Genomic DNA, 27,718 nt, shown 5'->3' with positions numbered 1-27,718 from the left:
TCTGATATTATTGCTCGCATACAGGGATATGTGTAACTGTTGCAAAATCTCCTTATATCCCATTCCTGCTTTGGAATTTGCTACAATTTTCTCCCGGACCTGCCTGGTGTGGTCTTTGGTTTTCATATGCGGTCTGTTTTATTGTCTTTCCTGAGCCCATCCCAGAGCAGGTGCATTTCATCTCATCTCATTAGCTGCACCGCTTATCCTCAGTAGGGTCGCGGGGGTGCTGGAGCCAATCCCAGCAATCATCGGGCAGTGGGCAGGGGACACCCTGAACTGGTTGCCAGCCAATCGCAGGGCACACAGGGACAGACAACTCACTCGCTCATTCACACCTAGGGACAATTTGGACCGGCCAATTCACCTGAAATGCATGTTTTTTGGAATGTGGGAGGAAACCGGAGTGCCTGGAGGAAACCCACGCAAGCACGGGGACAACATACAAACTCCGCACAGGAAGTCTGGAGCTGGATTAGAACCCACGCAGGAGGTTCCCATGACTTGAACTGTGCCGCACCTGCGCTAACCACTGCGCCGTCGTGCTGCCAGGTGCATTTCAATTGAGACCTAATAACACATGAGTACACTCTGTTTTCCATTGTTAACCATCTAGGTCAACATTGGATTATTCAGAAGTCATCAAGAACTTCTGGTGTCAGTTGGCCGAGTTGAGAAAACAGGGGGGCAATATTTTTGCAACCTCTACTTCAGTTTTTTAAATGCAATGGAAAAACGTTTAAAATTGCTTGTATCCACTTCCCGCATTTACAACATCAAGTGGTTTATTTACGCTTGTACAGAGTGAACGCATGCCAAATTTTAGTGTTGAGAGCATTTACACCTTTTTAGTGTTAGGTAAAGCCAGTTGGCTCCAAAGTGATGCATAGTCGTCCAGAACAATTTTATTTGGGTATAGAAGGGCTTGGTGAAGACCTCCAGATTAAGTGATTAAGTTTTTAAAAATGTTTTATTTTGAAATAAAGTCTTATCTTTTGCTGTTTGTACATCTATGCATTTTGTGCAATAAGTATTTTTGTCACCATCTTTATTTCTTAGAGATTGGCTCAGAGTTATTTTTTTTAATCTCATCTGCTAAAAATTGCCATTGTTAAAAAAATCCTGTCGCTATAACTCTTTGACTTTTTCAAGGCTCTATGTGTGATTTCATTTTCCCATATCATTTTGTTTTACAAATATACAAATATATCAAACATAGTTTTGGTGGTGAGAAGGCCCTTCGGCCGCAACCTGGTTCCCTGTCCTAGCGGCATGAGAATGCCCCTCGGCCGCTCCCAGTTCTCTGTCTCGGCGGTGAGGGGCAAGGACTTTCAGCCAATGTTCTGTGCTGCAACCTCCAGTTTTTGCTTCCCCCACATGGGTCCATCACGCAAAAAAACCTTAACACAATGACCCAACGAAGAATGGTGTCCAAACTGTCATATGTAAAGGGCTAGGATGATTAGGGACAGGTGTGTAAATATTTGACACAGCTGTGCCCAGCTCCAAACCTGATTGGGGCCCTCTAGTGGAAGGAGGCTTACTCGATCTCTACAAAATGTCCACAATTGATTTGTTATCCTTCTACTAATACACATTTCATAGTGCCTTGTTTAGGTGTAGCATGCACAAGTCCTCTTGGGCGCGAACTGTAGGGGGTGATGACGCTTCATGGTACAATACCATACAAACTCATGCCAGCTGCTGTTAATCACAAGGAACGAAGAAATGTAACTGAAGAGCAATGGCGGTGTTATTTTTAAGCAGACTTATCTAGAATTTAAGCACTTTTCAATACTTGAAATCACAAAAATTAAATTCAAGCGTTTTCAAGGATTTACAGCACCTGTACGAACGCAGTATATTCTTCCTAGTCCTTTGCAACACACGTTCTCCAGTGCACCACACAACACGCCAATATCTAGTGGTTAAATAGCACACATTGTGTCTTTAACTTTCACAATAAAAGAAGGGCCTCAAAGTGTAATCCTAGGGGCCGTAAGCGTAATAAAATCCTTGATTTGGACAAGAAATGTCAAGGCTTTCTTTGGCATTTGCTTGGTGGCGCAACTGTCAACTGAGGTCATCATCATCCTCCTCCTCGCTGTGACGTCACAGGCTGCATCACGTCACGCCATCTCCACTGACCTGAATTCAGCCCAAGTCCAGAACCTCCACTTGCTGTTGTTTGTTTTCGTTTATTTTATTTTAAAGAGAATTTTCCTGCAAGTGCGTCGCTCGACTTCGGTGCGCCTCAACGCACGCATTTCTCGGTTCGGCCCACGGGCTGACGTCACACGGGACCGCTGAGTCCAGCTGAGACCGCTCGGATGGAGGAACCCGAAACTGCTCCTCAGAAGCGGTTCCGAAGAGGACATCTATGCCGACCACGCACAAAAACGGATTAAAGTGTGAAAAGTCCGATTGAAGGCGTCTCTTCTATTGTTTTTTTGCGTGGAGCCCAAAGTGGAAGTGGGGATCGGAGATTGAAGCAAATGGTGAGGCCTTCAACGACACTCATTCCTCATTTGCATGCTCGATTCAACTCCAAATAGATAAATCTTAAAAAAATACTTGCAAAAATGGTCTTGATGATGATGCAGCCCATGCGTGAAGTAGTGCACATTCAACTTTAAGAAGCGAGAAGAAATATTTTTCTTATTTACTGAACAGGCGTGAAAATTGGTCAGGGTTTGAAAACGGGAGAAGGGTTTCGAGGAAACCTTATATTTATAGTTGGGGTAGTTTTTTTTCAATTGAAAATCGGTATGAAATTGTGTTTGACTATTTTCATCTCAAACTAAACATTTAAAGTGACAAAGTTGATTGAATACATGCATCTACTTGATTCAAATCATTTATTGACATAAAATGTACAATGTCCTTCAAAGTCTGAAACATCATTAGATACATCAAAGAATTGTTACCTTCTTCATACTTGTTGTGTTTATTCACATGTTTCAAGACAACTTTCTGTTTTCTTCAATCTCTAACATTTGTATTAAAAAATAAAGCATATTGTCATAATGAGATCAAATCGAAAGCGCGTTACAGACGAATAAATACAGTACTCCTGCCTGTGTGAACTACACTGATTGTAATTCAAACACACCACCTTAAATGCCTAATTCACTCAGGGAAATCTCACAAAAACTCCCTCGACACCTCATCGGATCCATACAATTTATATACGTCACCCTTTTTGACTTCAAAATGGTGAATTTCACCTATCAATATGCATTTCTCGTTGCGGCCAAAAATACCAAATACATGAAACTAATAATGGCTTCTTTCTGCAGAACATTAAAAAAATGTTAATATATAAATTTGTCGCTAGCAGTACTACTGTCATATCAAAATATATTTCACGCAAGTCAGGAAGATGTTTTTATGTGAGGGCTCAATATTTCCTGAAGATGTGAACAGCAAGTGACAGAAGCTCACTGATACAGTTATTGTTTAGTAGACACTCAAAATAATGAGAGAAGACATTAATCAATTTCAAAGTTGTAAGAATAGGAGAGGGCCGTACAAAACTCTAAGGAATTTTTCAGTTTGTAGTTTAACAAACACTCAAAAATAGGAAGAGAAGACATCAATGTATTTTGAGCTTGCAAGGAGAACAAGAGAGGAGTGGCAAAATCAAGAACCTCAAACGCAAATATTCCGAATTGTTTTAAGAGTTCTTTATTTTTATTAAAATATTCTAGGTTACAAAAGGTAGACCAGTCCTAGAATTCAAAGAACAGCAACATGATTGGCCAATAGTGACAATGATGTAAACGGTGCCTCAATCTCCTTTGCAGGTGTTTGATGGTAAAAACCGATTTTAAAAAATCCCAATAAACATTGACTCATCAGCCCCGCTCCATTACGTCATAGAAACAAAAAAAATCCAAGCAGTCTTCATTGTCAGCAAGCAAAAAAAAACCCCATGCAAACATTAAATTATTTACACATCACTCACTCTTGCTTAATAAAAAGCATGCAGCAGAGCATCCATTTTTATTATTTTTGCTTCGACAAGAGCAGTTGCAAGAATAACTTTCATCTTATCGTATGATGAATTTTCTTGACTATTGCCAGGAGGTTCCTGTCCTTGGACGTTGGCTTCTCCCATGTTTTTTATTCATTTTTGTTGAAAATAGCGCCACGCTCATGTACATGGCTTTGTCTTTATTGTGCGCTGTGCAAAAGCTCCGAATCAGTCACGCTTTGTTTGGTCGGGGGCTCGCTCGCTGGAGCGTTATGAGGGCACGCGTGTTGCACACACAACCCCAAGGAGCGTGAAAACACGCCACTGGCAACCCAAAATAAAATTAAAATAAAAAACACTGAACGAGTCCTCAAAGCTCAATAGAGTCGGCCGCTCTGAAAGTTCAAAAGGTTTACTCTATTTTCCAGACAATAAGTCGCAGAATTTTTTTCATAGTTTGACCGGGTTGCTACTTATACTCCGATGAGACATATCTGTGAAATCATTGACACATAATTAGCGGGTATATAATTTCATGTTACTTTCACATTAAACTACAAGAGGGCGCTCTAGGCCTGTGTTGATCATTTCAAACACACCCCCTCACCCCCAGCAGTGTTTTTCAACCGCATCTGAGCTAAGGCACACATTTTTCATTAAAAAATCTCGATGCACACTGTCTGTAGATTTTTTTTTTAATTTGATTTTTTTAAGCTTAAACTGATTATAAAGTTTTTCTCATCGATTGTGGTCACCGTGGCTCAGGAAGTAACACAGGTTAGCCATTTTGCTGTAACAGATTTTTAACATTTTTTCTAAGTTTTATTGTAATTTTATTTAGGTTTTTTTTTCCAGGAAAATAACCCACCCATCCATCCATCCATCCATTATCTGCATTGCTTATCATCAGTAGGGTCACGGGGGGGCTGGAGCACATCCCAGCTATCTTCGGGCAGTGGCCAGCCGCAGGGCACAAAAAGACGGTCAACTCACTCGCTAATTCACACCTAGGGACGATTTGAAGCGGCCAATTCACCTGACATGCATGTTTTTAGAATGTGGGAGGAAAAAGGAGTGCCCTGAGGAAACCCAGGCAAGCACGGGGAGAACATGCAAACTCTGTACAGAAATACTGGTTACTGGATTTAATCCCATGACCTCCGAACTGTGCCGCAGACACGCTAACCACTCAGCCGCCATGCCACCCTTAACTTTATTCCATTTATTTTTCAGTGTTTTTTCCCTGGCAATCTCAAACAGAAACCATTATTGAATATGTGTCCCTGTACTACCCCCTTTAGCAGATAACTAGTATATAAAAGAAAAAAATGAGTTGCCACCTACTGATACGGATGAAAGTTTAAGTTACTTAGTTGATCACTAGAAAAAAAAGTTTTTTGTTTGTGAAGATAAAATTGGGCAATTTCCAGCAGCATACCAGAAAAGTTCTCCCGGCACATTTTGTTGGTAAACACTGCCCTAGCATATGTCACTCGCGCAAAAATCACGAATATGATTTATTATCTGTTTTTAGGGGGATATGTAATAGAAGAGTAAAGAACATAGCCAGTGTCTGAAATAACATCTGCCCGGACGCCCGGGATGTGCATTTTTGTACGTCGGGCATACAACTTACAAAACGTCTCCGGATGGGTGGCCGACAACTTTTTCAAGAAAAAAATATCATTAGACACACAGAGAACACAATACAAATGGATTAGTGGTAAGGAATAAAGCCAAAACCTCAGCCCCAGAAGAAATATTCAAAAGAAGCAAACAAAATTTATGACACTACAAAACGTAAACTTACATTAAAAGCATTGTGGAAAGAGGAGTTCATGTGGCTTGTGCAGACGACGCAATGCAAACATTGCATGAATGAAGATGAGTCAATACAGGTACATACGGATGGCAGATGGAAAACAGCGATGTCATACTGTATACATACAATGAATGTTATAAGTAGATTTATAATAAACTTAATTTTAAAGTGTTGTTCTGTTATATATTCTGATTATCAATCCTTAATACCTTGCAACAATGTTTTTTTTTGCGATGAGTCGTCTTATTGTGTTCCAAGTTGTGAAAAATGGGGCAGGCAACTTTATGGCTGGGCAGGCAACTTTTCAGAGTTGTCTGCCCTGGTATCCGCTAACTTTTTGTCATAAGTTTCAGACACTGACATAGCATTTGAACCTTGTATAGAAATATAGAAAATATTTACGTTGGCGAAATAACACCGCCTCCTTTTACTAATCTGGACATGAATGTTCAGAAGATAAGGCGTCATTTCACCAAAGTAAATATTTTCAACTTGCTCAAAAGGGATTTCTAATAGATAAAAACAAACTAAACAAAAATGGCACTGAAAAAAAATCACATTCTGCAGATTGCAAGCGGAAAATAGTCAAATATGCAGACAAAAAGCAGTCAGCGTAGGTGACAATGCGTCTAGTGTAAGCAACGTAGAAGCGGGAGACAATATATGGTTTGATCGTTTAGGTTGACAGTTACACAGAGGATGTAAATTTTATTGGATTTAGTGACTGTGAGCAAAAAATTGTTTTTGGTAAACATGTTATTCCTGCAAGAGTTATCGGAATAACTTTTAATGTGTTACGTCTTTACTGGAATTAACAGGCTTGTCAATCATGTAACCTGTATACCGTTTAAATTTATATGGCCTGTTGGTCTCTTTTTTTAAATTGCCTTTCAAGGTGACATGTATGTTTTTGGTGTTAAATTCCCCCCAAAATGTCACTTATATATGTTTTTTCCTTAATAATTATGCATGTTTTTGCATGGTGGAACTCATACTCCGGAGCGCCTTATAGTCTGGGAAAAAAAGCATAATTTCCTGCGGTGTGCAAAGGAAAAACTCGCTTCACCGTGGTTCCACCAAGGCTGAGAGGGAAGAAGCACAAGTTAGATAAGTTAAGGGAAGATCTAAAGTGGTGGTCGGCATTTTTCTTTGCGTCAACGGGTAAAAATTTGCTGTTGAACTGGGCTGTGTGCCGGTCCACAGGACCTGAAGAGAGTCCTGTCCTTCCCCCCCTACCCTGGGGACTACCTGCATCCAGTGGTCTACGCCTGCACGGCAGTCATGCTGCTATGCCTGCTGGTGTCCATTGGGACCTACCTGATCCATCACAGGTGATTCTTCAAGCACACACAATGTCTCTTCTGGTTTTGCTTCTACCTTTGGCATCTGCATTTTTTTTACCCCTCTCCAGCGTCATCCGTATCAGCAGGAACGGCTGGCACACGCTTCTCAACTTTTTGTTTCACACGGGCGTGACCTTTGGCGCCTTTGCGGGAGGGGTCAATCAAATTGACTCTCCTTTGGCCTGTCCAATTGTAAGTAGCTCTCCTTTCTCCTTCCAACACTAACATGCGTTGCTCAGTATTTGGCTGTAAACGGCAAAACTGCCGAATGAAATAAATATGATGAGTCATCAAATTTCGGTCGGATAAAGTGATCAATTTATAGTTTAGTAGACTCTAAAAATAGGGAAGACATTAATGTATTTCAAGGTCGCGCTAACAGGAAAAGACCATACAAAACCCACAAGATGTCTAGTATCCAGATTAAAGGACTAAATGATAAGTACATAGTTCAGTAGACACTCAATATGAGGAGAGAAGAATCAATGATTTTGAGCTTGTAAGGAGAACAGGAGAGGACTGTAGATCTCATTATCTCCAAGCTGTTTCTTTTTATTAAATCTAAGTTAAAAAAAAAAGTCCTAGTGTGTAATATATTTTGACACTAAATAATATAATATTGTCTATTGCGATGGAAAAACGGTGCTACGGAACACAGCGTAGCCAAACATGGTGGCTACCTTACATAGGGATTCCACTATGCAAAACTTTCTTGACCTATGATTTTCTATAAAAACTAACATTGGTATGACAGTTCAGGTATTTATGCTTAGTGTTCAAATCTGTTTTTTTTTTCAACTGGATGAAAGTTGTTTTTACCAGTACAAGGCACTAAATATTACACACTGTGCCTTTAAGAGCGTACAAATCCCAGAGCAGCAACATCATAGGCCAATATTGGCAATGATGTAAAACAGTGCATAATAGTCATAACAGCAATAAAACCCTGGTATCCTAAGCAATCTCCTTTGCAGGTGTCTAATAGTAAAAACAGAACAAAAACAAATCAGAAAAGTCAAATCAATGAACAACAGTGAGTCAAAATAATGAAAGACCCTGGCCTCCTAAGCAATCTATTTTGTATGCGTCCATCAGTAAAAAGAGAATTACCTTCATTATTGTAAGCAAGCAGAGTAACAACAAATCTGAAAAAAAAATGACATGATTTATTTATCATAAAGCCTTAAGTTGAGTCATCTTGGTCACTTGAAGCTCTCATTAAGTAGACAGTTCAGAATAGACAAAATAATGAGTTTTGTTATTGTAAATGTGTAGCACTGAAGACCATTCATCTGAATGCTTGACGAGGACGTGATTGCCAAGATTAGTCAGCCGCAGCGTGAGGGATGGTGCTGCTTATTACTTTAATGTCCAAGCAGCCATCTCATCTGCCTGCTTCTCCACTCTTAGAGACACAAGGACTTTTAAGCGAGTTGTTCCACAGAAAAAGCAAGGAACACGTTCATTAATCTTACCCCAGCTTACGTATCACAGAAAATACAGAGCTCATTTTAGAAATGACCAAACCTTGCCCAGAAAACGTTGACGGATTTAGGAGAAGTCATTGTCGTGTTGTCACGCTCTTCTCCATCAGGTCGGCATGGTGCTCCAGTATGCTTCTTTGAGCAGCATGCTGTGGCTGACGTTGATGGCCCGAAATATCTGTCATGATGTGTCCAAAGACCCACTCAAAGCATCAGATGTCCTGGTTGAAAGCAAAAGCGGCGTTCTCAGGTAAACTTCAAACAGTTCTCAACAGAGAGCAGCCCAATTTTTCTGGTCTTCCCTTGTAGATTCTATCTGGCGTGCAACGGAATTCCCCTCCTTATTGTGGGAACCACCGCAGCCTTCGGAACGGAAAACTTTGGCAGCAGGGACGGCGCACCCTAGTAAGTCGTCATTGTAAGCAAGCTAACTGACAAAAGCATCCTGATGTTTTTGCATGTCTGTTGCAGTTGCTGGATGGCATGGGAGGCCAGCTTGGGAGGCTTCTACACCCCGGTGTGTCTCCTGGTCTTGGTGATGTGTGTGTACTTCTTGTGCACTTACGTGCAGCTCAGGCGCCACCCGGAGAGGAAGTACGAGCTCCGAATGCTGAGCGAGGAGCAGCAGCAGTTGTCGTCTGCGGAGCAGCCTAACCAAGCGGACCTCGGGGGGGCTCCGGGATCGACTGGCGATCGCGCTGTGTCTGAGCTCTCAAACGAGCACTCTTTTCAGTCACAGTTGTGCACAGGGCTTTTCACCCTGTTTTTATTTGTGTCCACATGGGCCTTGGGAGCGCTGGCAGTATCTCTGGGCCGCTTTCTGGATATGATATTCAGTTGTCTGTATGGCGCGTTCTGCGTCACTCTTGGGCTTTTTCTTCTCATCCAGCACTGTGCCAAGCGTGATGACGTGTGGCACCGCTGGTGGGCTTGTTGCCCCAGCACAGCTAAACTGGCTGACGAAGATGGTCACAGACAAAACCAGAAACAGGAGGATCTCCATCAAGCGCACTGTCAACTCAACTCCTTCTGCTTGGGCAGGAAGCCGCTACTGTCGCCACAAATGGCTCCAAGTGTGTACCACCAAAATGCAGCCACTTCCCCAAATCTGGCCGCTAGTCACACCGCTTCTTGCTGCGTGGCAGCCATGAACCCCACGGCAGCTGCTGCCACCTCCCCTTTTGCAGAGCCTGCACTATCAGTGTGTCCGCCCGCCCTTTCAGACGAGCTTCCTCCTCCTCCAGTACCACTTCAGAGTTGCCTCATTGACAGAACCAAGTCCCGTTCTTTCAACCATCCACGTCCCTGTCTCCGCAACTACCGCACCCACGTGACCTCAAACAGTATGGATGGGAGTTCATGCAGCTCCCAGCCAGAAGTCCCTAACAATATGCACTACCTGGAAGGCTCACCTGTGCCAAATAGTCTACACCCGGACCTGCAAATTTCCCGCCCCAGCCCTCTCTTAGACCAGCACCAGAGCTCTTGTCACAACCTGCAGGACTCTTCTAGCCACAGCGTCCTTCTGCCTTCCCAAAGGCTCAATGCCTGCCAGTGGCACTCGTACAGTTCAGCAACCGCAAGCTGCTCTGAAACGTCAGATAGCAACACTTTGCTCTATCCGCAAGACCCTGAAACGTCCTGCTACACCTTGAAGATCCCAAAGAAGGACTGGGAAAGACAGTTGGAGTCAGAGAACGGCTACTGCCCGAGGAATACTTTGCCTCGACGACATGCCACGATCAACCGGCGAGTAACCATAGGCAGAAACCACAGCCTGCAGGAAGATAGCCTGTTTGTGACGGATGCGTCAGGGAGTATACGGACTGGACCTTGGAAGAATGAAACCACTGTCTAGTGAAAACGCCCAAACTCTTAGGTGGAATTTATGAATCAAGAGATTGAATTAATGCTATTTTTCTTTACGTTGCACTGTGATTTATGATCAACTGCAAATATTTTTTGTCTTTATCAAGTACAGATCCTCCTGAACTCCCAGTGCACTTTGCTATTATTGTCGTCTACTTCATGTAGCATAAAATATAGGGGAAAAAAATGTTTTTAATGACTCCTTCGAAATAATAAAAACATGGCAAATACGATCAACCGTTTTTAACTTTCCTCTAAATTCAAGCTTCATATTACATGATGAACAGTTTGTTGGGGGGCACTTTTGTGTGTGGCCAAGAATTGCTCTGCAAAGTTTGTCCTCTCAGATGTTAAAGTTATTGTGGTTTGAAAAAACAATTCATGAATCATTTTGTCTACGTCTTTTCTGGTTCGTTGAGGATGAAATGATTTTCTTTCGCAAAAAAAGATATTGGGGTGCCTGCATCACAATTTTAAAATGGTGTTGTGTATACCTGGGTGATTGTTGTGTCCCTACCTTGCCATATGCCAAAATACTCCATGTCTGCACTTCTAAATATGGACCGGAAGACGTCCTTTTTGAAACTGCATGACTTAACGGCCATGCATTTTGACTTGAAGATCTTTCAGAATTGTTCACAAAGAAATCAACTTGTTTGCGTAGGTCAGAGCACTTGAGATTTATTTTGGAGCTCCGTCAGAACTGTCAAGCAAGCTGGCTGGATCCACAAGGACTGGGAAGCTTGGCGCCAACAACACCGTGGTACAACAAAGGAAGCGTCACAAACGTTTACAGTGCGCAACTTTTGTGGATTGAACAAGAACCGTTGGGTCGACTGTTGGTAGATTAGGCTCTTTCTTGAAAGTCTTAACTTTTTGGACGATCTGAACTATGACGCGACACATTATCGTCCTCTTATTTTGTCTGCAAACAAAATAAAATGTCTTGTAATACACGGTCTTGCTTTTGCTTCTTTTTTATAAAAACAACATTAACAATGGTTAACCTTCTCATTAGCTATTAACACTGGGGAACAATACATAGGAGAAAGAGAACAACCAGTACCCACTGGGATGAGTTCCAGCACCCTCGGGACCCGGAGCGCTAGGAAAATCAATCAATCGGGAAAGCAATCAAGAAAAAAACAAAACATCTCTGCCAATGGTGATTAGCATTAATCCTCCCCCACACGGTCAGGCAGCGCTCTCCTCCAGCCACGGGCCACTGGCTCAAACCACTTCAGCAGCAGAGTCAGAAAAATTCATGCCGCCGTGCCTGATGTGAACGTGACCTATTTCAAAGCTTGCCGCCATGGCTTCCACTTTCAAAGATAAACTGGACCAGGCCAAGTGCCACACCCTAAACGGAGTTAACACCAAATGTTTGATCCATCTAAGTGGGCGGCACATTTCTCACCTTTACCGTGCACAAAGTGGGAATATTTTTTCCTCCTATTAACCAATTTTGAGAAATAAATGCCTTTTGTAGTGCCATGCAGCTGCCTAGAAAAATTTTAGCCCACCGAGAACTTCAGCACAAAAGGGTACATGTTACTTTTTGACTTGCATTGTGCCCAAAAACGTTTTGATTGTTCGCCTGCCTTCTAGAGACCCAGCCCAGCCATCCCTTACTGCTTTCAATTATTGATTAGTGTGTTGTGTGTGGCTGAAAGCACTCTCAAGATTCAGTAAAAACACCCTCTGCCGTTGATTTCATTTATAGTTACTAACATTATCCTTATACTTTTGTTGACCTCACTTGTCCCGTCAGTTGTACAAATCTATACACACAAAAATGGACATTGAGAATTGGATGAAACAGAAGCCTAACAGAACTAACTCGATGGACAGGTAGCGCCCCCTATTGACCAGGCATGGAAAGGAAGGGAAAATCTGTTGAAAATATGAAATGGAAGCCTCCTTTTGATTGTCTGGCTTCACTTGAATTCCAAGAGAACCCACACTAGGCCCTACAGTGAAAACATTGTTTATACCAGACAGACAAAATGCAGACCTGAGAAAAGAGTTAACTGTTGATACATTTTGCACATCCTCATACTTTTATTACAGTGTCACGTATTCACAGTTCGGAGACCAGCGCATGACTGAAATCACATCACATCCATTTCCAGACAGAAGCACCAACAAAATAGCTGTTAAAAATACATTTTTTTTGAAAAAGTGTTCCAGGGAATAAAAACCGCAAAGAGTTCCTTTCATAATAAAAAACTTGCCTAAAGTTGATTCCAGCCTCTAGTGGCCTCCATGAGATGTCGCTGGCCGTGGCTGATCCAAGGTTCCTGGCTGTTAAATGTACGACCACAGAACCAGCAGCGAAAGACAGTGGACTCCTGCCGGCTGCTGAGAGTTGGCCCCACTATCTCATACTTTTTGGTAGCCTTTTTTCTCAGCTTGAGTTTGAGAAGAAAACGCTCCCGGACCGAACTGTGAAGCGATCTCGGGCCAGGCCGCTGGCTCGACAACGGGACACAATGGGTCTTCTGTCCCGGGAAGCTGAGCTGAGCAAGTGCTCGGACGGTTGTCTGTGAGAGCGTGACATTGGCGACCGCGCCCCGATGCCGATAGATGACCTTCATGATGTTGGCCACTTCGGGAATATCGACGTCTGGATGATTGAGTACCACGACGGGTTGGTACCTACGGGGACATTTAATAGTCTGTAGACGGGTGTGTGGTGAAAGTCTCAAGGTTCTTTCCACCTCTTTTGCTACGGGACTCCAAAAGACAGTAGAGGCTTTTTCAGTCTGAACTTTGTTGCTGAGCTTTCTTGCTTTATGCGTCGTAACAGGAAGTTCATCAAACATTGCTTTCCTGCGCACTTTCCTTCCACTGGGAGGTCGAATGGGCCTGGGGGCCAGTTGAGGTTTGGCCGCGTCACTGGCTTTCATCTTTGGTGTGGATTCCCTGACAGTGACCATCTTCATATTGTTGCGAGTGTTGGCATCGGTTTTCTTAGAAGGCATGAGCAAACACTGGGATGGAGGAAAGCTGGCCAGAAGAGGTGCTTCACAACTTGGGGAAGGCGAGCCGCTTTGAAGCCGACTGGCGGCGGGGCTGACAATTTTCAAGACAACTTTGTTTCCTCGTTTGTCTTTGGTGTGGCAAGACTGAGCAGCGTTTTTTGTTTGGAGATGGTTGAGAAGCACATCGGACTTGGGTGGAGAAACGTACCGCAGCAAAAATCTCTGGCGACCAGTTGGTAGAGCGCTAGATTTGTCAGCAGAGCTGGCAGGCATTGCCAGAACAGTTCTTGAGTTCAGTTGGTGTTTTGCACTAGCTAGCTTGAGGCCTGAGCCGCTCCTGGAATGAACTGATCGCTTCAGCAAGTAGCAAGTTGGTTGGGTCTTAGTAATTTTGTCCGTACAGGTACTCTGAGACGCACTTGAAAGGAGCACATGACCTTTACCATTTGAGCTATTGATGAGAAAATGGCGCGTAGAGGCTCCGGTACCGCTTTGGAGGAGTGTCGGCACGTTATCGTGACCTTGATTGGCCAAATTGACGACTTTTTGAGGGCCTGAATCGGCAGCCGGATTGACTGAGGTTTCAAAGCCTTTTTTCATGTATGAGACATTAATTTGAGGATTTGTGCAATTTGTGATAAGCCGAAATCTTGGAGCAGGCTTGACCTGCGATGGAATGGCGCAATGATTCTCATTTATGTTTACGACAACTTGCTGCTGCTCATCGAGCGCTTCAAGTTGTTGATTTATCTTTGTTTGTCTACAAGAATTGGTGTTTTGCAAATATTCATTTTGTTCCTTATGGAGCTGCTGCAAAATGATTTCATTCGAGTGTTGTTCTACAAAACTGCCCAATTCAGAGAGATTTAGTTTATGTAAGACGTTTTCAGATACTGGAAGGAGCTCCTCCTCGATTTTGATTACGTTAAAATCTTTCAGCACAGACTCTGGGTTCTCGTCATCACTATCCTGGAAAGTTTTTGCAGACTCCGCCAATGGTGGCCTGGCCTCGACTTCTCGGTGATCAGACACCAGGTGTCCTTCTTGACACCCTCCAGGTGAAATGGCAAATGCTTCTTTGGAATAATTGTGGAAAGAAAACACTTCATGGTTGACACAAGTTTGCAATGTTGTGGCATTTTCTTGGAATGAAGTCACCTCTGTTGGAGGAGCAAAACGTGTCCATTTTTTTGAACAATTTTGGAAATCTATCAAGTTTGCTCCCGTGCTTGCTTGACTTTCGGGTTGGCTGATAGAAATAAATCCGCCATTTTCAGTAGGGTTACAAGAATTTTCTTTGTGCCCATCAACAAGCTTTCTTTTAGTGTTAAAAATTATGTTACTTTCATCCATCGAGCCACAACTCCCAACTTTGTCTTTACAGGATATTTTTTTAGGCCTTGTTTCATGGGAAAGATTTAATGTCATTTCAGATTCGTTTTCAGAATGTTCAAAGCCCGATCTGTTATCAAACAGGTTTATTTCTGAGCAGGCCATTTGACGAGGGCTATTTTGTCCCCTGACTACAATCGAATGGAGGGAATTTGTTGCAGCAGTTGATGGCCCATTTGTAGGACTATATAGAGCAGACTCTAGGGGGAAAATCGATGTTTCTTCCTCTTCAATCTTCACCTTCACCGCCATGATCTCTTCTGTTTCATTGCCAGATCCACTTTCCGGTGGAGTAGCAAAGTAATGTGGCGAGGCACTTTTCCTTACAGACGTGGCCCCGTTTTCAAGAGGCTTTTGAGACCTGGTGGCCAAAACATCTAAATCTTCTTGAGGCTTGGCTACAGGTATGACTTTGAGAACCAAATGTTTTTTCCCATCAACGGTCTTGAATCCCATCATTTTGGTTGTGCAGTTGGGTGGAAGCGAGATGTTATTTTTGACCATCAAAACCGTCAGCGCATTGGGATTGGTCTGTGAGCCGGAACCGTCGTTGTCCAGCAACATTTCCGATATTGATTGTTCCGCATTTAAGAAGTTGTTTTTTACCAGAGAACTGTCAGGAGTTTGGTGGCCTGCCTCCAAATATTTCTCAGACGTGATCCCACCGTTTTGGTTTGGTAAAGTCCCTGAAATACTTAGACCATTGGGTAAGGTAAGCGTTTCTTGCAGCTCAGAGATATCATCAAGAATATTTTGGCCTGGAGTATCTCCATCTGCTAAAACTTTTTCTTTTAGACGGACTTTTTTCTTGCATGGACATCCGCCCGCTTTGCTGGTGGCGAGAGCGTGTCTTCGGAGTTGCCTTGTGTTTTTTGCACAATAGCCACACGATTGACAAGTTAGGGAAACGGCGTGAGCTTTGAGATGTTTGTGGTGATCGGCTTTGTTCAAGCTGACGTGTTGACATTTGGAACATTTCCAAAGACTCTCGTTGTGATGATGAATGTGTTGAACGAATGTTCCCGCGTCCACTGTTGTGAAGTCACACCGGTCACAGTGAAACTTTCCGTTCTGACTGTGAAACATGATGTAATGTCTGGTCAGCAGAAGCAGAGAATATTTGATTCCGTCCGAGCACAGCTCGCACGTGACCAGAGTATTTTTGTGCCCGATCCGATGACACTGAAGGGCCGCAAATTCGTTTGTGACGAATGCGCACAAATCACAAGGGTAAGTAGGCAACGCTCCTTTGTGGGAGCATTGAAAATGTTTCAGGAGATCGTTGGGACTGTACGTGGAAGTGTCCTTGCAGACGGAGCAGCCGAAGCTCAGGATATTTCCGGAAAAATAAGCCCCTTGCCGAATTTTGCAATTGACTCTCTTGGTGGAAATGTTTCGCTTGACCGGCAATCCGTCTGGATCGCGGCGACTGCGTAAAGTTCTTTGGGGGCGACGCCGAGAGCCTTTGTCATCCTCTACAGCTAACGTGCTGTACTTCAAGGCAGGAGTGGGAGCTACTTGAAGGTCCTCTTCCATTTTTACAGACCTACAAGCGAGAAGAAAACAACTGTTGTAAGTCATGGAAACACAGAACCATCATCGGGTTATTTTTCTTATTTTTTTACTTATTTAGTTAATATATTTAAAATTGCCTTTTGTATTATTATTTAGGACCATTTGATACATTTTCTGGTTTTGTTCACATCACTTTTGTTTTAACTGTAACATTCCTGAACAATTCGCCGAAAATCCCAATCCAAGACATACATACCCAAAGTAGATTGAATGCTGTTCTTGAAATATTTGGAGAATATACAAGAATTGGTCTCTTTTGTAAGGCAAGACTCTGAAGTTTTGCCCCAAACTGAACGATCCCTGCAAGTGATACTAACATTGAGTAATCAGAGTCGGACCACACATGAATAGAAGGTTTTTATTCTCGCCTGATTTTGTATTTCTTTTTTGCAATCACATGCAAGATGAGTGTAACAGGGGCGACTTAGCTGTAAAACAGGTGACGCAATAACGTGAAACCTTACCTGGTATCCTGTCAAATTTGATCACAATCTGAAGAAGAAAACAATGTATTCTATGATTTTTCTAAGGCTGGCCATTTGGAGACTAATTTACTACACTAAAATGTTTGTAAATTTGTATTTTACTTTGGCCATTGTTTTGCCATTGTGAAAGATTTGTAAATGTTTGACTTATCTTAACGGAAATCAAATCAATGATTGTGCACACTTGCGTGTAATGATGTTGCGTAAAAATGAATCACGGATTGCCTTGCACACATAATTTTCTGCTGTTTTGAATACACCCCTGGAAAATGGCATAAAATTATGTTTGAAATTTAATTGGCTAACCAATGAGTCAATCATCATTATTCGATTTGGTTACTACTGGCTGAACATATTTGGACCTATTGGAGTCGATAACAGTTTTATTAAACAGGCCCATGTAGGCTAACGTGGGTTGTGGGTCGTGAAAAAAAGTCTTATATTTGCCGAGAAAAGATTGATTTAAAGTGGCGGGCAAACTACCATTTTTCGGAATAATTTTACGAGTCTGTTTATTTTCAAAGGGAGTTTTAGAGTGAAACGAACAAATTTCAAGAAGCGACGCCCAACAAAGCAAAAATGTTTTCAGGCCGATCTCCATTTAGCTGTAGGCATTATTGTGTGTTTTGGAGTACATATTTTACACAGTTAGAGTCGACGGACAGCCCTTGATGTGACGAAGCCATTTGCGCGGACATTCAAAGAATTTGAAAAAAGCCAGGAGAGTTAATGGTGAGTTACATCGGCTTTATAGTTTTTGGGTATCTCCTTTCAGACTGATCGTGATGTTTCTTTGATGAGTGCATTTTGAAATGGTTATAATATCTTGAATCTCAATAATTTTAAGCTTTCCGATGATATGTGACACGTTTTTTTTTATCAGAAGTCCGGTGGCCCACCAGTGGGGGGCAAGGGTTAAGGTACCGTATATTATTAAAACTCTTTCTGTGTACCGTCTTTCTTTGTAAATATCAAATCTTATGTTTCAATGTGGGCAGGAGGGGCTTGTATTCAGGTGCGGCTAATGTATGTATTTTCTTAAAATAGCACTTTGTTTTGAAACCATTTTTTATGAAAGAAATGAAGGTCAAAATGAGCCTCAACAATCTTAAGTAAATGTGTAAGGGAGACACATTTAAAGAGGTATATTTGTTGATATGGGACAAAGGCTCTGGCATTATTATTATTTCATAAATTTTAGCAACTTATCCAACGTCCCACAGAGAAATAAAATGCGCCGAAAAATTAGCTTTTGTCTGGAGAGCGGTTTTGCTGAATTTTGTCTTATAATATACGGTATTGCTCTCACAACATCAACAAAAATGCTAGTATGGCTCTTTGAGTCGAAAGGTTTAGCGACCCCCGACGTACTGCAACGACAAAGAACAAGATTTTGATAACCAATTACCAAGAGGTATATTTACTATTTTCTATGAGTTGGCATCAATGTGTTTTACACCATTACATACCCCACATCTTTTACCTATGAAATTAACTTTTAAATGGAAGAAAGTAAAAGTGTTTACCTTAAAAAGAATCCTTGCAGCTAAAGTTTCATTCGTGGTGGTTGAAAGAGCCGTTTAGATCCTTGATGGTGGGCAAGGCCAAAGTTAGTTGTCATGTCTCCTGGTGCTTCTTTTTTTCTGCTGGTGCTTTTCAAAAGAACAAAGAATTATTTCCCTGTACGTAAAATTATTTGCAAAGCAGATTAAAAAACCTTTGGTAACAAGCATTGTAGTTCGTTATATAACAAACTTTAAGACAGTTATGGGCAATTTTGGTTGTGTCAATTGCTGTTAGGGGCTTGCACTGGGCTAACTTATAAGGAAAGGGCCCATTTCAAAAGAAATGGAGCCATGCCCATGATAACGGAACAAAGTAATGAATGGCAGTCGGCACAAACTACTGAAAGTAATTATTTTCCCTCCGCAAATTAGTAAACATACAATGCTTTACTGAGACTCTTGCATTAGAAGAAGCCCCAGGCTTTATAAGAAAACGTTAGAAGAGAAAAATACAAAAGTAGACCAGGTGCATGCCACAATGTTGGAGAGACATTTGGATTGTGCATGTAATACTTCTGCTACTTTGTTGAGGCTTTTTTATTTCATTCAAATAAAGACAATTGTCGATACAGAATGGCAGAAATGCACGTCAAAATCTAATTAATTCAAGTTTCACTTACCCAATTTGAGGTAAGACAGGCACTCCCGGAGGTCAACTATTTGGAAATGGGAAAAATAAAAACTGAAATAAGTCTTAAGTGTTTTTTATTGTACATACTTCTTCGTCTCCAACATAACTTTAGCAAGTTTCATTTCAAAAGATTAGCTTGATTTGATGTTTACCGGTAAAACTAAACCCGTCAGTCAAGTCACATTTATTTGTACAACCCTTTATCAAGGCTACAATTACAACTTACCCTGATCTGAAACTTGCATGCAAGCGAGGAAAAAGTCAAAATGTTCAGCATGAAGAAATAAACCTTGAGATGGGCCACGCATGAGTTATATCCCCTACCTGTTATTTTTAATGACACTACTAGAAAATCTAACCAGTTACTAATAGAAGGAAGTAGCCTAAGCCAGATTGTGTGTTTATAATCACAGAAAACAAGAATATAGCACAAGCCTAATATTTTCATAGCACCGTATTACAATTTCTAATGGGGAAAACATTCTCATAACTGTCAACCTATACGTTTTCTCTTTATTTTAGACGTTATTTGATAATTTCAAATTGTGTACGCCAATTTTATCCTGCCTTTTCCTCTTATTCAAATTGCTGGTAAAAAATGATGTCAACGTAGATTGCTCATGAGGATGAAGTCAGCAAAATCCTGCAATGTGTAAAGAGCAACACTACATGTACTGCAATTTGGAAAGAACTAAGAAGGATGCTGAAGTAATTGTGTCGTTTATTTGGTAAATAAAATTAACTCGTTTATACAGATTATCTTTTTTTTTAAATAAACAAAGTCCATCTTGCTGTGAATAAATGGGTGCTGCATTTTAATTAATAAGGGAAGCTATTGACTGAGGTATGCTATCTGAATCAAATCTGATTCACTGATGAATCAGTTATATTTCAATTTCATCATTTTCATCTTTGTGACACAAGAGTTGGGACTAACATGTTTAAAAAGGAACTACATGGATCATTACTCTGCTACTCGTTAAAAACAGAATACGAAATGCAGTCTCCTTTGAATATTGAGTGCTCCTGCTCGCTTTAAGACGTCACACACAACCCTAGATCTGCTAAAAGCGAATTTAGTGGTGGTATTTGTATGTATCGACATTTCGTTCTGTATACACGTGTACTAGAATGACAATAAAGTAGATCTGAATCTGAATCTGAATTAAACTAAGTACAGTTATGGTGGTGCCATCTCAAGCATAGAGTAGAGGGCAACTTATTTCTCCCTACTGTTTATAGTTGCATCCAAGCCAAATTTAAAACTATAAAATAAAATACTGAAATCAGGGGTGGCAGCTTATTTGGTTGTGTATCACCGGTAGCGAACGGTAGGCAACACGTGGGTAAAAGGCGTGGCTTATACGGGAACAAACAAAACCTTTGGGGCAAATGTTAGCACAGAATTTATGGTAAAAATTTGAGTTTTCCTATATTTCTTTTATTATATGGTTACTTTAAAGCGGTTCCAGGGGCTCAATTTCTCTGCGAGTATATACACCGCAATTTGTAACTAGATAGTTACTTTGAGAGTCACGTGCTACTTTTGGGTGTCAGTAATCTGGAGAAATAATGAAATTACTAGTTACTTCATTTAAAAAGTAACTGTCACTATTCTTTTTCAGTAATGCGCCCAACACTGCAAATAACATCAATATCAAGGTTGCAACTATTTACCAAGTATGCTGAGTTACAAAGGCCGAATACCCTCAATGATAGATCTGATGAGGGAGATTCAAAAGTTAGCCAAAATACTTTATTACTGCTAATTCATTGAGTGCCATAACGTTTAAAAAAATTTTCAGAAGCATTGACCCAGAGTGCTAAAACATAATAGTTGTTGTTGTTTGGATTTCTAAAAGTGATTCTAAATGCTTTGGCGCCATTGATCAGTAAGTGTTGGAGGTATGATCTTGGGCCTGGAGCCTAAGGCCGACCAACCCGAAATTCGGGTCGGGCCTAAAATGTTGATCATTAAGTTCGGTTTTGGCCAGGTTTCTCTCTCAATGACTTATTCTTTAAAAGCATCCTTCCTGTGGTGTGATTAAATGTAAGTATTGTAACCGCCCCTAAATGCTTAAGGAATGAGCTGATTGTCTTTGGCAGTAACAAAGTGTTTTTGAAATCCAGTTGTATGAGATTAAATGTTGGCTGTTCTGTAAGTTCCAAAATAAACCATTGTTCATCTTCCATTAATCAGTGAATTCATAACACGCTTCTCATAGTTTTTTGTTTTCATTTGTGGCTCTCGCAGCCCAAGTGCAATTGCCACAGAGGCAGGGGGAAAGGGGCGGCTGGGGTTGGGTGGCATACTTGGCAAAATTGGCAGCGGCCATGGAGGGGGCTGGGGGGATGGCTTTAGTCAACTAAAATCACACTCCTCCAGATTGCTCACAAATAAAATATGAAAATTCGGCTATGCTTCGGGTTTGGTCACTCAAATAACGTTAATTTGTCAAGCTCGGGCTGGGCCTTAACGAACACTCACGGGCCTGGTAGGGTTGGGCTTGATTTTTTTTTTTTAGGCACGATCTTGCCTCTAGTAAGTATCAATCCTCTGGGAAGGGTTTCAGTATCAGAAATCCCCACTAGATGGCAGGAAGGGCGTTGATCTGATCTTGTCCACACATACGTGTAGCTTTTCTTCCTCTATCCAGTGATTGAGAGTCACAGGAAACATCGGGCGTTGAAATGTTCTAGCAAAGGTTCAGTGTTCTTGCATAAAATGTTGTTTTGCAAAAAAAAAAAAAAAGGCCTTTGCATTTGGGAAAATAATTGTTTAGATATTGGAGGTATCACAAATACAAAAATAAAAAGCACTGAAGTTAAAGTTCTGCTTGAAATGCATCCTTTGACTAAAGGCTGTTTCTCTCATTTTTCCTGGAAACTATTATTTTTAAGAAACCTAGCAAGCCAAACACCACCCCAGTGCAGAACACTAGCATGGACTTTCTGAATGACCTCAACAATTTCTTTGGTAGGTTCGAGGCACAAAACAGCACCCCTGCAGTGAAAGCGGCTCCAAATCAGGACGAAAGAGCACTCCACCTGGACTCATCTGACGTGAGGAAGACCCTGAGAAGGGTCAACACAAGGAAGGCTCCAGGCCCGGACAACATTCCGGGGCGGGTACTTAGGGAGTGCGCCGATCAGCTGGCTTGTGTACTAACAGACATTTTCAACACCTCGCTAGACCAAGCCAAAGTACCATCATGCTTCAAATTTGCCAACATCATCCCAGTGCCAAAGAAAACCCAGATCTTATCACTCAACGATTACCGGCCCGTTGCACTGACTCCTATCATAATGAAGTGCTTCGAGAGACTGGTTAAAGAGCACATCACCTCCAGTCTCCCCTCTTCATTCGACCCCTTTCAGTTTGCCTACAGGACAAACCGCTCCACCAGGGATGCCATCTCCTCTGCGCTTCACCTGAGCCTGACACACCTAGAGGAGAAGAACACCCATGTGCGGATGCTGTTCCTGGACTTCAGTTCAGCATTCAACACCATCATCCCACAACATCTGGTAGACAAAATGGGGCTTCTGGGTTTCAACACCCCCCTGCGGAACTGGCTGCTGGACTTCCTCTGTGACAGACCCCAATCTGTGCGGATAGGTCAGAACAGTTCAGATGTCATCTACCTCAGCACGGGCTCCCCCCAAGGCTGCGTCCTAAGCCCCTTGCTGTTCACCTTGATGACACACGACTGCGCCCCTAGGTCCGCCACAAACCACATCGTGAAGTATGCTGACGACACAACGGTGGTGGGCCTCATCAGGGATGACAACGACCTGGCCTACAGAGAGGAAGTGGAGCAGATGGTGGGCTGGTGCAAGGACAACAGCCTGGTCCTGAATGTTGACAAGACTAAAGAGATCATTGTCGACTTTAGGAAAAACCAGCCCAACCATGCCCCACTTTGCATCAACAACAAGGCTGTGGAGGTTGTCAGCAGTATCAAGTTCCTAGGGGTGCACATCACAAACAAACTCACCTGGTCCGTGAACACTGCATCTCTGGTTAAGAGGGCACAGCAGCGCCTGTACTTCCTGCGGAGGATGAGGAGAGCCCACCTGCCCCCACCATCCCTCATCACATTCTACAGGGGCACCATAGAGAGTATCCTGACCAGCTGTATCTCTGTGTGGTGTGGAGGCTGCAGCGCTACCGACTGGGGTAGTGTGAGGAGGGTAACGAGGACAGCGGAGAAAATAATCGGGACTACACTTCCCTCCATTCAGGACATTGGCCAGAAGCGCTGCTTATCCCATGCTAAGAACATTACCGGGGACCCCTCTCACCCCCATCATGGACTATTCACTCTGCTAGCCTCTGGGAAGAGGTACTGCAGTGTGCGGTGCAGGACCACCAGGCTCCGCAATAGTCTAGTCCCCCTGGCCATTAGACTGTTAAATGGTCAATCTAACATATAGTTAACTTAAATCTAAACGGCTGCTAATTTGACTTTTGCACTAGTGGCAGTTTTTTTTATAGCTTCACTCCTTGCACATTTGATCTCTGCACTATTGTTACTTACAGTGTTATTACTTACAGTGTTATTGTTTACAATATAATGGTACTGTGTACCTGACTTGTTAACCTGACTGCCCATCTTGCACATCTGGTTAGCGTCTCTTCTTGCACTATCGGCACTATGGTAAATAACACAATACAGCTTTATTTATATCTGTACACTGAAGGACACTGAGGGAAACTGTGGGAGTCAGATCCATCGACATTTCGTTCTGTATACACGTGTACTAGAATGACAATAAAGTAGATCTGAATCTGAATCTGAATCTGAATGCTCAACTGTTGTCTACTAAACAATGGTAAAAGCTAGAAACTTGAATGAACGATGAGGGTTGAAGCCATCTTTTGATAAGTCCTATGCCTATATAGCTACAGGACTCAATTGTCTGTAGGCCAAAATGAGTCAAAATGGCAAAAATTGGCTGGAAAAGTCTCTTCCCATTTGAGAGAAAGGTCTGGCATTTGATGAGTTAAGTGCAGGGGGGAAAACACTTTGACGACAATGGCTTGCTTGACTTTAGGTAGTGAGTGTCGACCAAGTTTCAAGGGTGGCCTTTGAAGTGCAATTCATCACTACAACGAGAGATAAATGCACAAGAAACTAATGGCACGATATTTTGAGGGTCATAAATAGACGCTCTCACGACGCCTGGAGTTTATTGACGACTTACTTGAGATGTAAATAAAGCGGCCACCCCTCACCAAGATACACAAAGTTGGGAAGAAAATGAAAATGTTCTTACTGTAGACTTGAGTCAAGTAGAGGCTCACCCCCCATCACCAAGCAAAGTGGTTTGTCGCTTTGTGGCTTTTTTTTAAAAATCGGCGTCCTTTTCAGCTCTTGTCTGTTTCTGTAAAGCCACAGCGACGGCGGCCATGACACTACATCCGGGTGATTGGCTTGACGACGCTCAACTAGGAGCGGATGGATATGACTTCTTGATCACAAACTCAAGTAGTGCTAAGCAGGTGGACTGTTCCTTTTTGTTCTCGAAACTTTGTCACAAAGTGGAGGAAATGGCCACGCCAAATTATTCTAAGGGGGAACAAAGCAGGTCTGCAAGCAACTTCACGATTGAGTGGCTCGCGTGCTTGTTAGTGCTTAGTGGAAGGCGAACCAATGGCGGAAGCAATGGCGGAAGGACGCCATTTCCCTTGCAGATTCGTCAATGTCGTTCTTGTTTTAAACACCGACTCACCTTGCAAAAAAATATACATTTTTATTTTATATGAGCATAACAAATTTGGCCTATGCATCTATATTTTCTTACCTTTGCAGTAATTATCTACAGTAAAGTTGATCCAGGAAGGACACTGACGTCACCGAGTCCAAGCGGCCATTTGACTGACGTCATCAACTATGCGTCAACGTGGTTATATTTGTGTTAAATGTTCTGATATTTTAAAGCAATTTGTCTCTATAACAGCTTAAGTTCTGGAATATCAATATAATTATCCGCACATACTTTCACATTTTTTACAGGGAAAATCACAGCACAAGTAATAATAACTTCATATGACAGGAGTGGCTAACTACAGCCCATGGGCCACATGCACCCTGGGAGGCTTTTTCATCAAGCCCTCCCAAACGAAAATGGTCAAAATATAATGAATATATATATATATATATATATATATATATATATATATATATATATATATATATATGTATATATTATACTTTAAGAGTGCTGCAAAATTAAGTATTTAATTCAGTGCTTAATAACAAGGACCTAATAATATGTTATCCTGCTTTCATTCTGAAAATAAATAAAACATATTAGAAATACAACACAAATACTACTACAGTAATACTCTAATACAAAATACTATTGCAGAAATATTACAACAGAAATACTACAAAAAAACAACTGGAGGGATCTTACAAAAGCACTACAGAAATATTACGAAACTACTACTATGGAAATACTGCAAAAATACTACAGAAATACAGTACTACACAAATTTTGTTTGTCTGACTGTCTGTTCTGTCTAGGGCCCTTAACCACACGGGTCGTAAGGACACCAATTCCTGTGGTGTATCTTGGGCAAGTACAGCCTGGTGATGTCTATCCCTCTCCAGGCCAACTTGTGTTTCCACTCGGTGTCGAACATGACCTTTTACTTGACACTACTATGGAAATATTAAAAACACTACTACACTTCAGTAATACTATAATACAAAAATACTACTAAAGAAATCTTACAACAGATATACAACAAAAATACTCCAGATATACTACAAAAATCTGATCGCAGAAACACTACCAAAATACTTTAAAAACTACAACTGAAAATATAAAATTTAGTGCTTAAAACAGGTACCTAATATATTATTTTGCTTCAACTGTGAGGGTTTCAAAACCAAGTTGATACTAATCCAATTAAACAGAAATATAACACGCTGATGTCTTAATGTGTATTTTTTCATAAATTGAAAATGTGATGGCTCCCCTTGGCCAAATTTCAAACTCCAAATAGTTGCCCACCTCTTTCATAAGACAATAGACAACAAAATCACATTTCCTGAGAAACAAAAAATAATATAATTCATAATAAAACTTTATGACGCTGTGATAAGTAGATTAAGAACCGTGTACAGTGAAGAAAATAAGTATTTGAACACCCTGCTATTTCTACCATTTTGAAATCATGGAGGGGTCTGAAACTTTCATCGTAGGTGCATGTCCTCTGTGAGAGAGATAAACTAAAAAGAAAAATCCAGAAATCACAATGCATGCTTTTTTAACGATTTATTTGTGTGATACAGCTGCAAATAAGTTGCAAATAAGTTTTTGAACAACTTTGTATCATTTAGAATTCTGACCCTGAAAGACCTGTTCGTCCGCCCATTAGAAGTTCGCCTGCACACCATGTATTATTTTGAATCTGATGCACCTGTTTGAGGTCGCTCGCTGCATAAAGACACCTGTCTATCCCTTACAATCAGTAAGACTTTAGCTTGGAACATGGCGAAGACCAAAGAGCTGTCCAAAGACACCAGACACAAAATTGTGCACTTCCACAGGGCTGGAAAGGGCTACGGAGCAATTGCCAAGCAGTCTGGTGAAAAAAGGTCCACTGTTGGTTGGAGCAATCATTAGAAAATGGAAGAAGCTTAACATGACAGTCAATCTCAATCAGAGTGGAGCCTCATGCAAGATATCACCTCATGGGGTCTTTGATTCTCAGAAAGGTGAGGAATCAGCCCTGAACTACACGACAGGATTTGGTCAATGTCCTGAAAAAAGCTAGGAGCACCGTTTCCAAGGTTACTGTAGGTAATACACTAAGACGTCATGGTTTGAAATCACGTATGGCACGAAAATTTCCCCTGCTTAAACCAGCACATGTCACGGACAGTCTTAAGTTTGCATATGACCATTTGGATGATACTGAGGAGTCATGGGAGCAAGATTTGTGGTCAGATGAGACAAAAATAGAACTTTTTGGTCATAATTCCACGAAGCGTGTTTGGAGGAAAAAGAATGAAGAGTACAATCCGAAGAACACCATCCCTACTATGAAGAATGGGGGTGTTTCTCTGCACATGGGACAGAACGAGTGCACTGCATAAAAGAAAGGAGGACTGGGTCCGTGTATTGTGAGATTTTGGAGAACTACCTCCTTCCCTCAGTCCGAGCGTTGAAGATAGGTCATGGCTAGGTCTTCCAACACGACCACAACCCGAAGCACACAGTCAGGAAAACCAAGGAGTGGCTCAGTAAGAAGCATATCAAGGTTCTAGCATGGCCCAGCCAGTCTTCAGACTTGAACCCAATCGAAAATCTTCGGAGGGAGCTCAAACTCTGTGTTTCTCAGCAAAAGCCCAGAAACCTGACTGATCTAGAGAAGATCTGTGTGGAGGAGTTGGCCAAGAGACCTCCTGCAGTGTGTGCAAACCTGGTGAAAGACTACAGGAAACGTTTGACCTCTGTAATAGCAAACAAAGGATACTGTACCAAATATTAACATTCATTTTCTCAGGTGTTAAAATACTTATTTGCCTTATATCACTCACATTAAAAATAGAATCTGCTCATTTTGTAATCATT

General features: G+C 41.7%; 2 protein-coding genes and 1 long non-coding RNA gene across 3 annotated transcripts; 1 reads left to right on the top strand and 2 right to left on the bottom strand.

Annotated features, from left to right (window-relative positions):
- The first annotated feature begins 2,065 nt into the window (after positions 1-2,065).
- Positions 2,066-11,451, top strand: adgra1a (adhesion G protein-coupled receptor A1a). Its single transcript, XM_088323414.1, has 6 exons — positions 2,066-2,498; positions 7,002-7,129; positions 7,210-7,333; positions 8,736-8,875; positions 8,935-9,030; positions 9,097-11,451. The coding sequence occupies exons 1-6, from the start codon at positions 2,496-2,498 to the stop codon at positions 10,481-10,483; spliced, it is 1,878 nt and encodes a 625-aa protein (XP_088179540.1). The 5' UTR covers positions 2,066-2,495; the 3' UTR covers positions 10,484-11,451.
- A 1,080-nt stretch (positions 11,452-12,531) lies between these two features.
- LOC148347077 (zinc finger protein 518A) lies at positions 12,532-19,247 on the bottom strand. The gene is made up of 3 exons (XM_088323413.1): positions 19,116-19,247; positions 18,457-18,582; positions 12,532-16,416 (listed from the first exon to the last, which is right to left on the bottom strand). The coding sequence occupies exon 3, from the start codon at positions 16,404-16,406 to the stop codon at positions 12,729-12,731; it is 3,678 nt and encodes a 1,225-aa protein (XP_088179539.1). The 5' UTR covers positions 16,407-16,416; positions 18,457-18,582; positions 19,116-19,247; the 3' UTR covers positions 12,532-12,728.
- Positions 19,248-20,795: 1,548 nt separating this feature from the next.
- LOC148347076 (uncharacterized) lies at positions 20,796-25,177 on the bottom strand. Its single transcript, XR_015848128.1, has 3 exons — positions 24,935-25,177; positions 24,407-24,862; positions 20,796-20,847 (listed from the first exon to the last, which is right to left on the bottom strand). It is a non-coding gene; the product is annotated as an uncharacterized LOC148347076 (long non-coding RNA).
- Positions 25,178-27,718: the final 2,541 nt, after the last annotated feature.

Source organism: Urocampus carinirostris, chromosome 19 (assembly GCF_059441175.1).
Source record: "Urocampus carinirostris isolate Australia breed hairy pipefish chromosome 19, RoL_Ucar_1.0, whole genome shotgun sequence".
Lineage (NCBI taxonomy): Eukaryota > Metazoa > Chordata > Actinopteri > Syngnathiformes > Syngnathidae > Urocampus > Urocampus carinirostris.
Note: the sequence above shows the minus strand (reverse complement) of the source record. Positions and strands in the feature narration are given on the sequence as shown.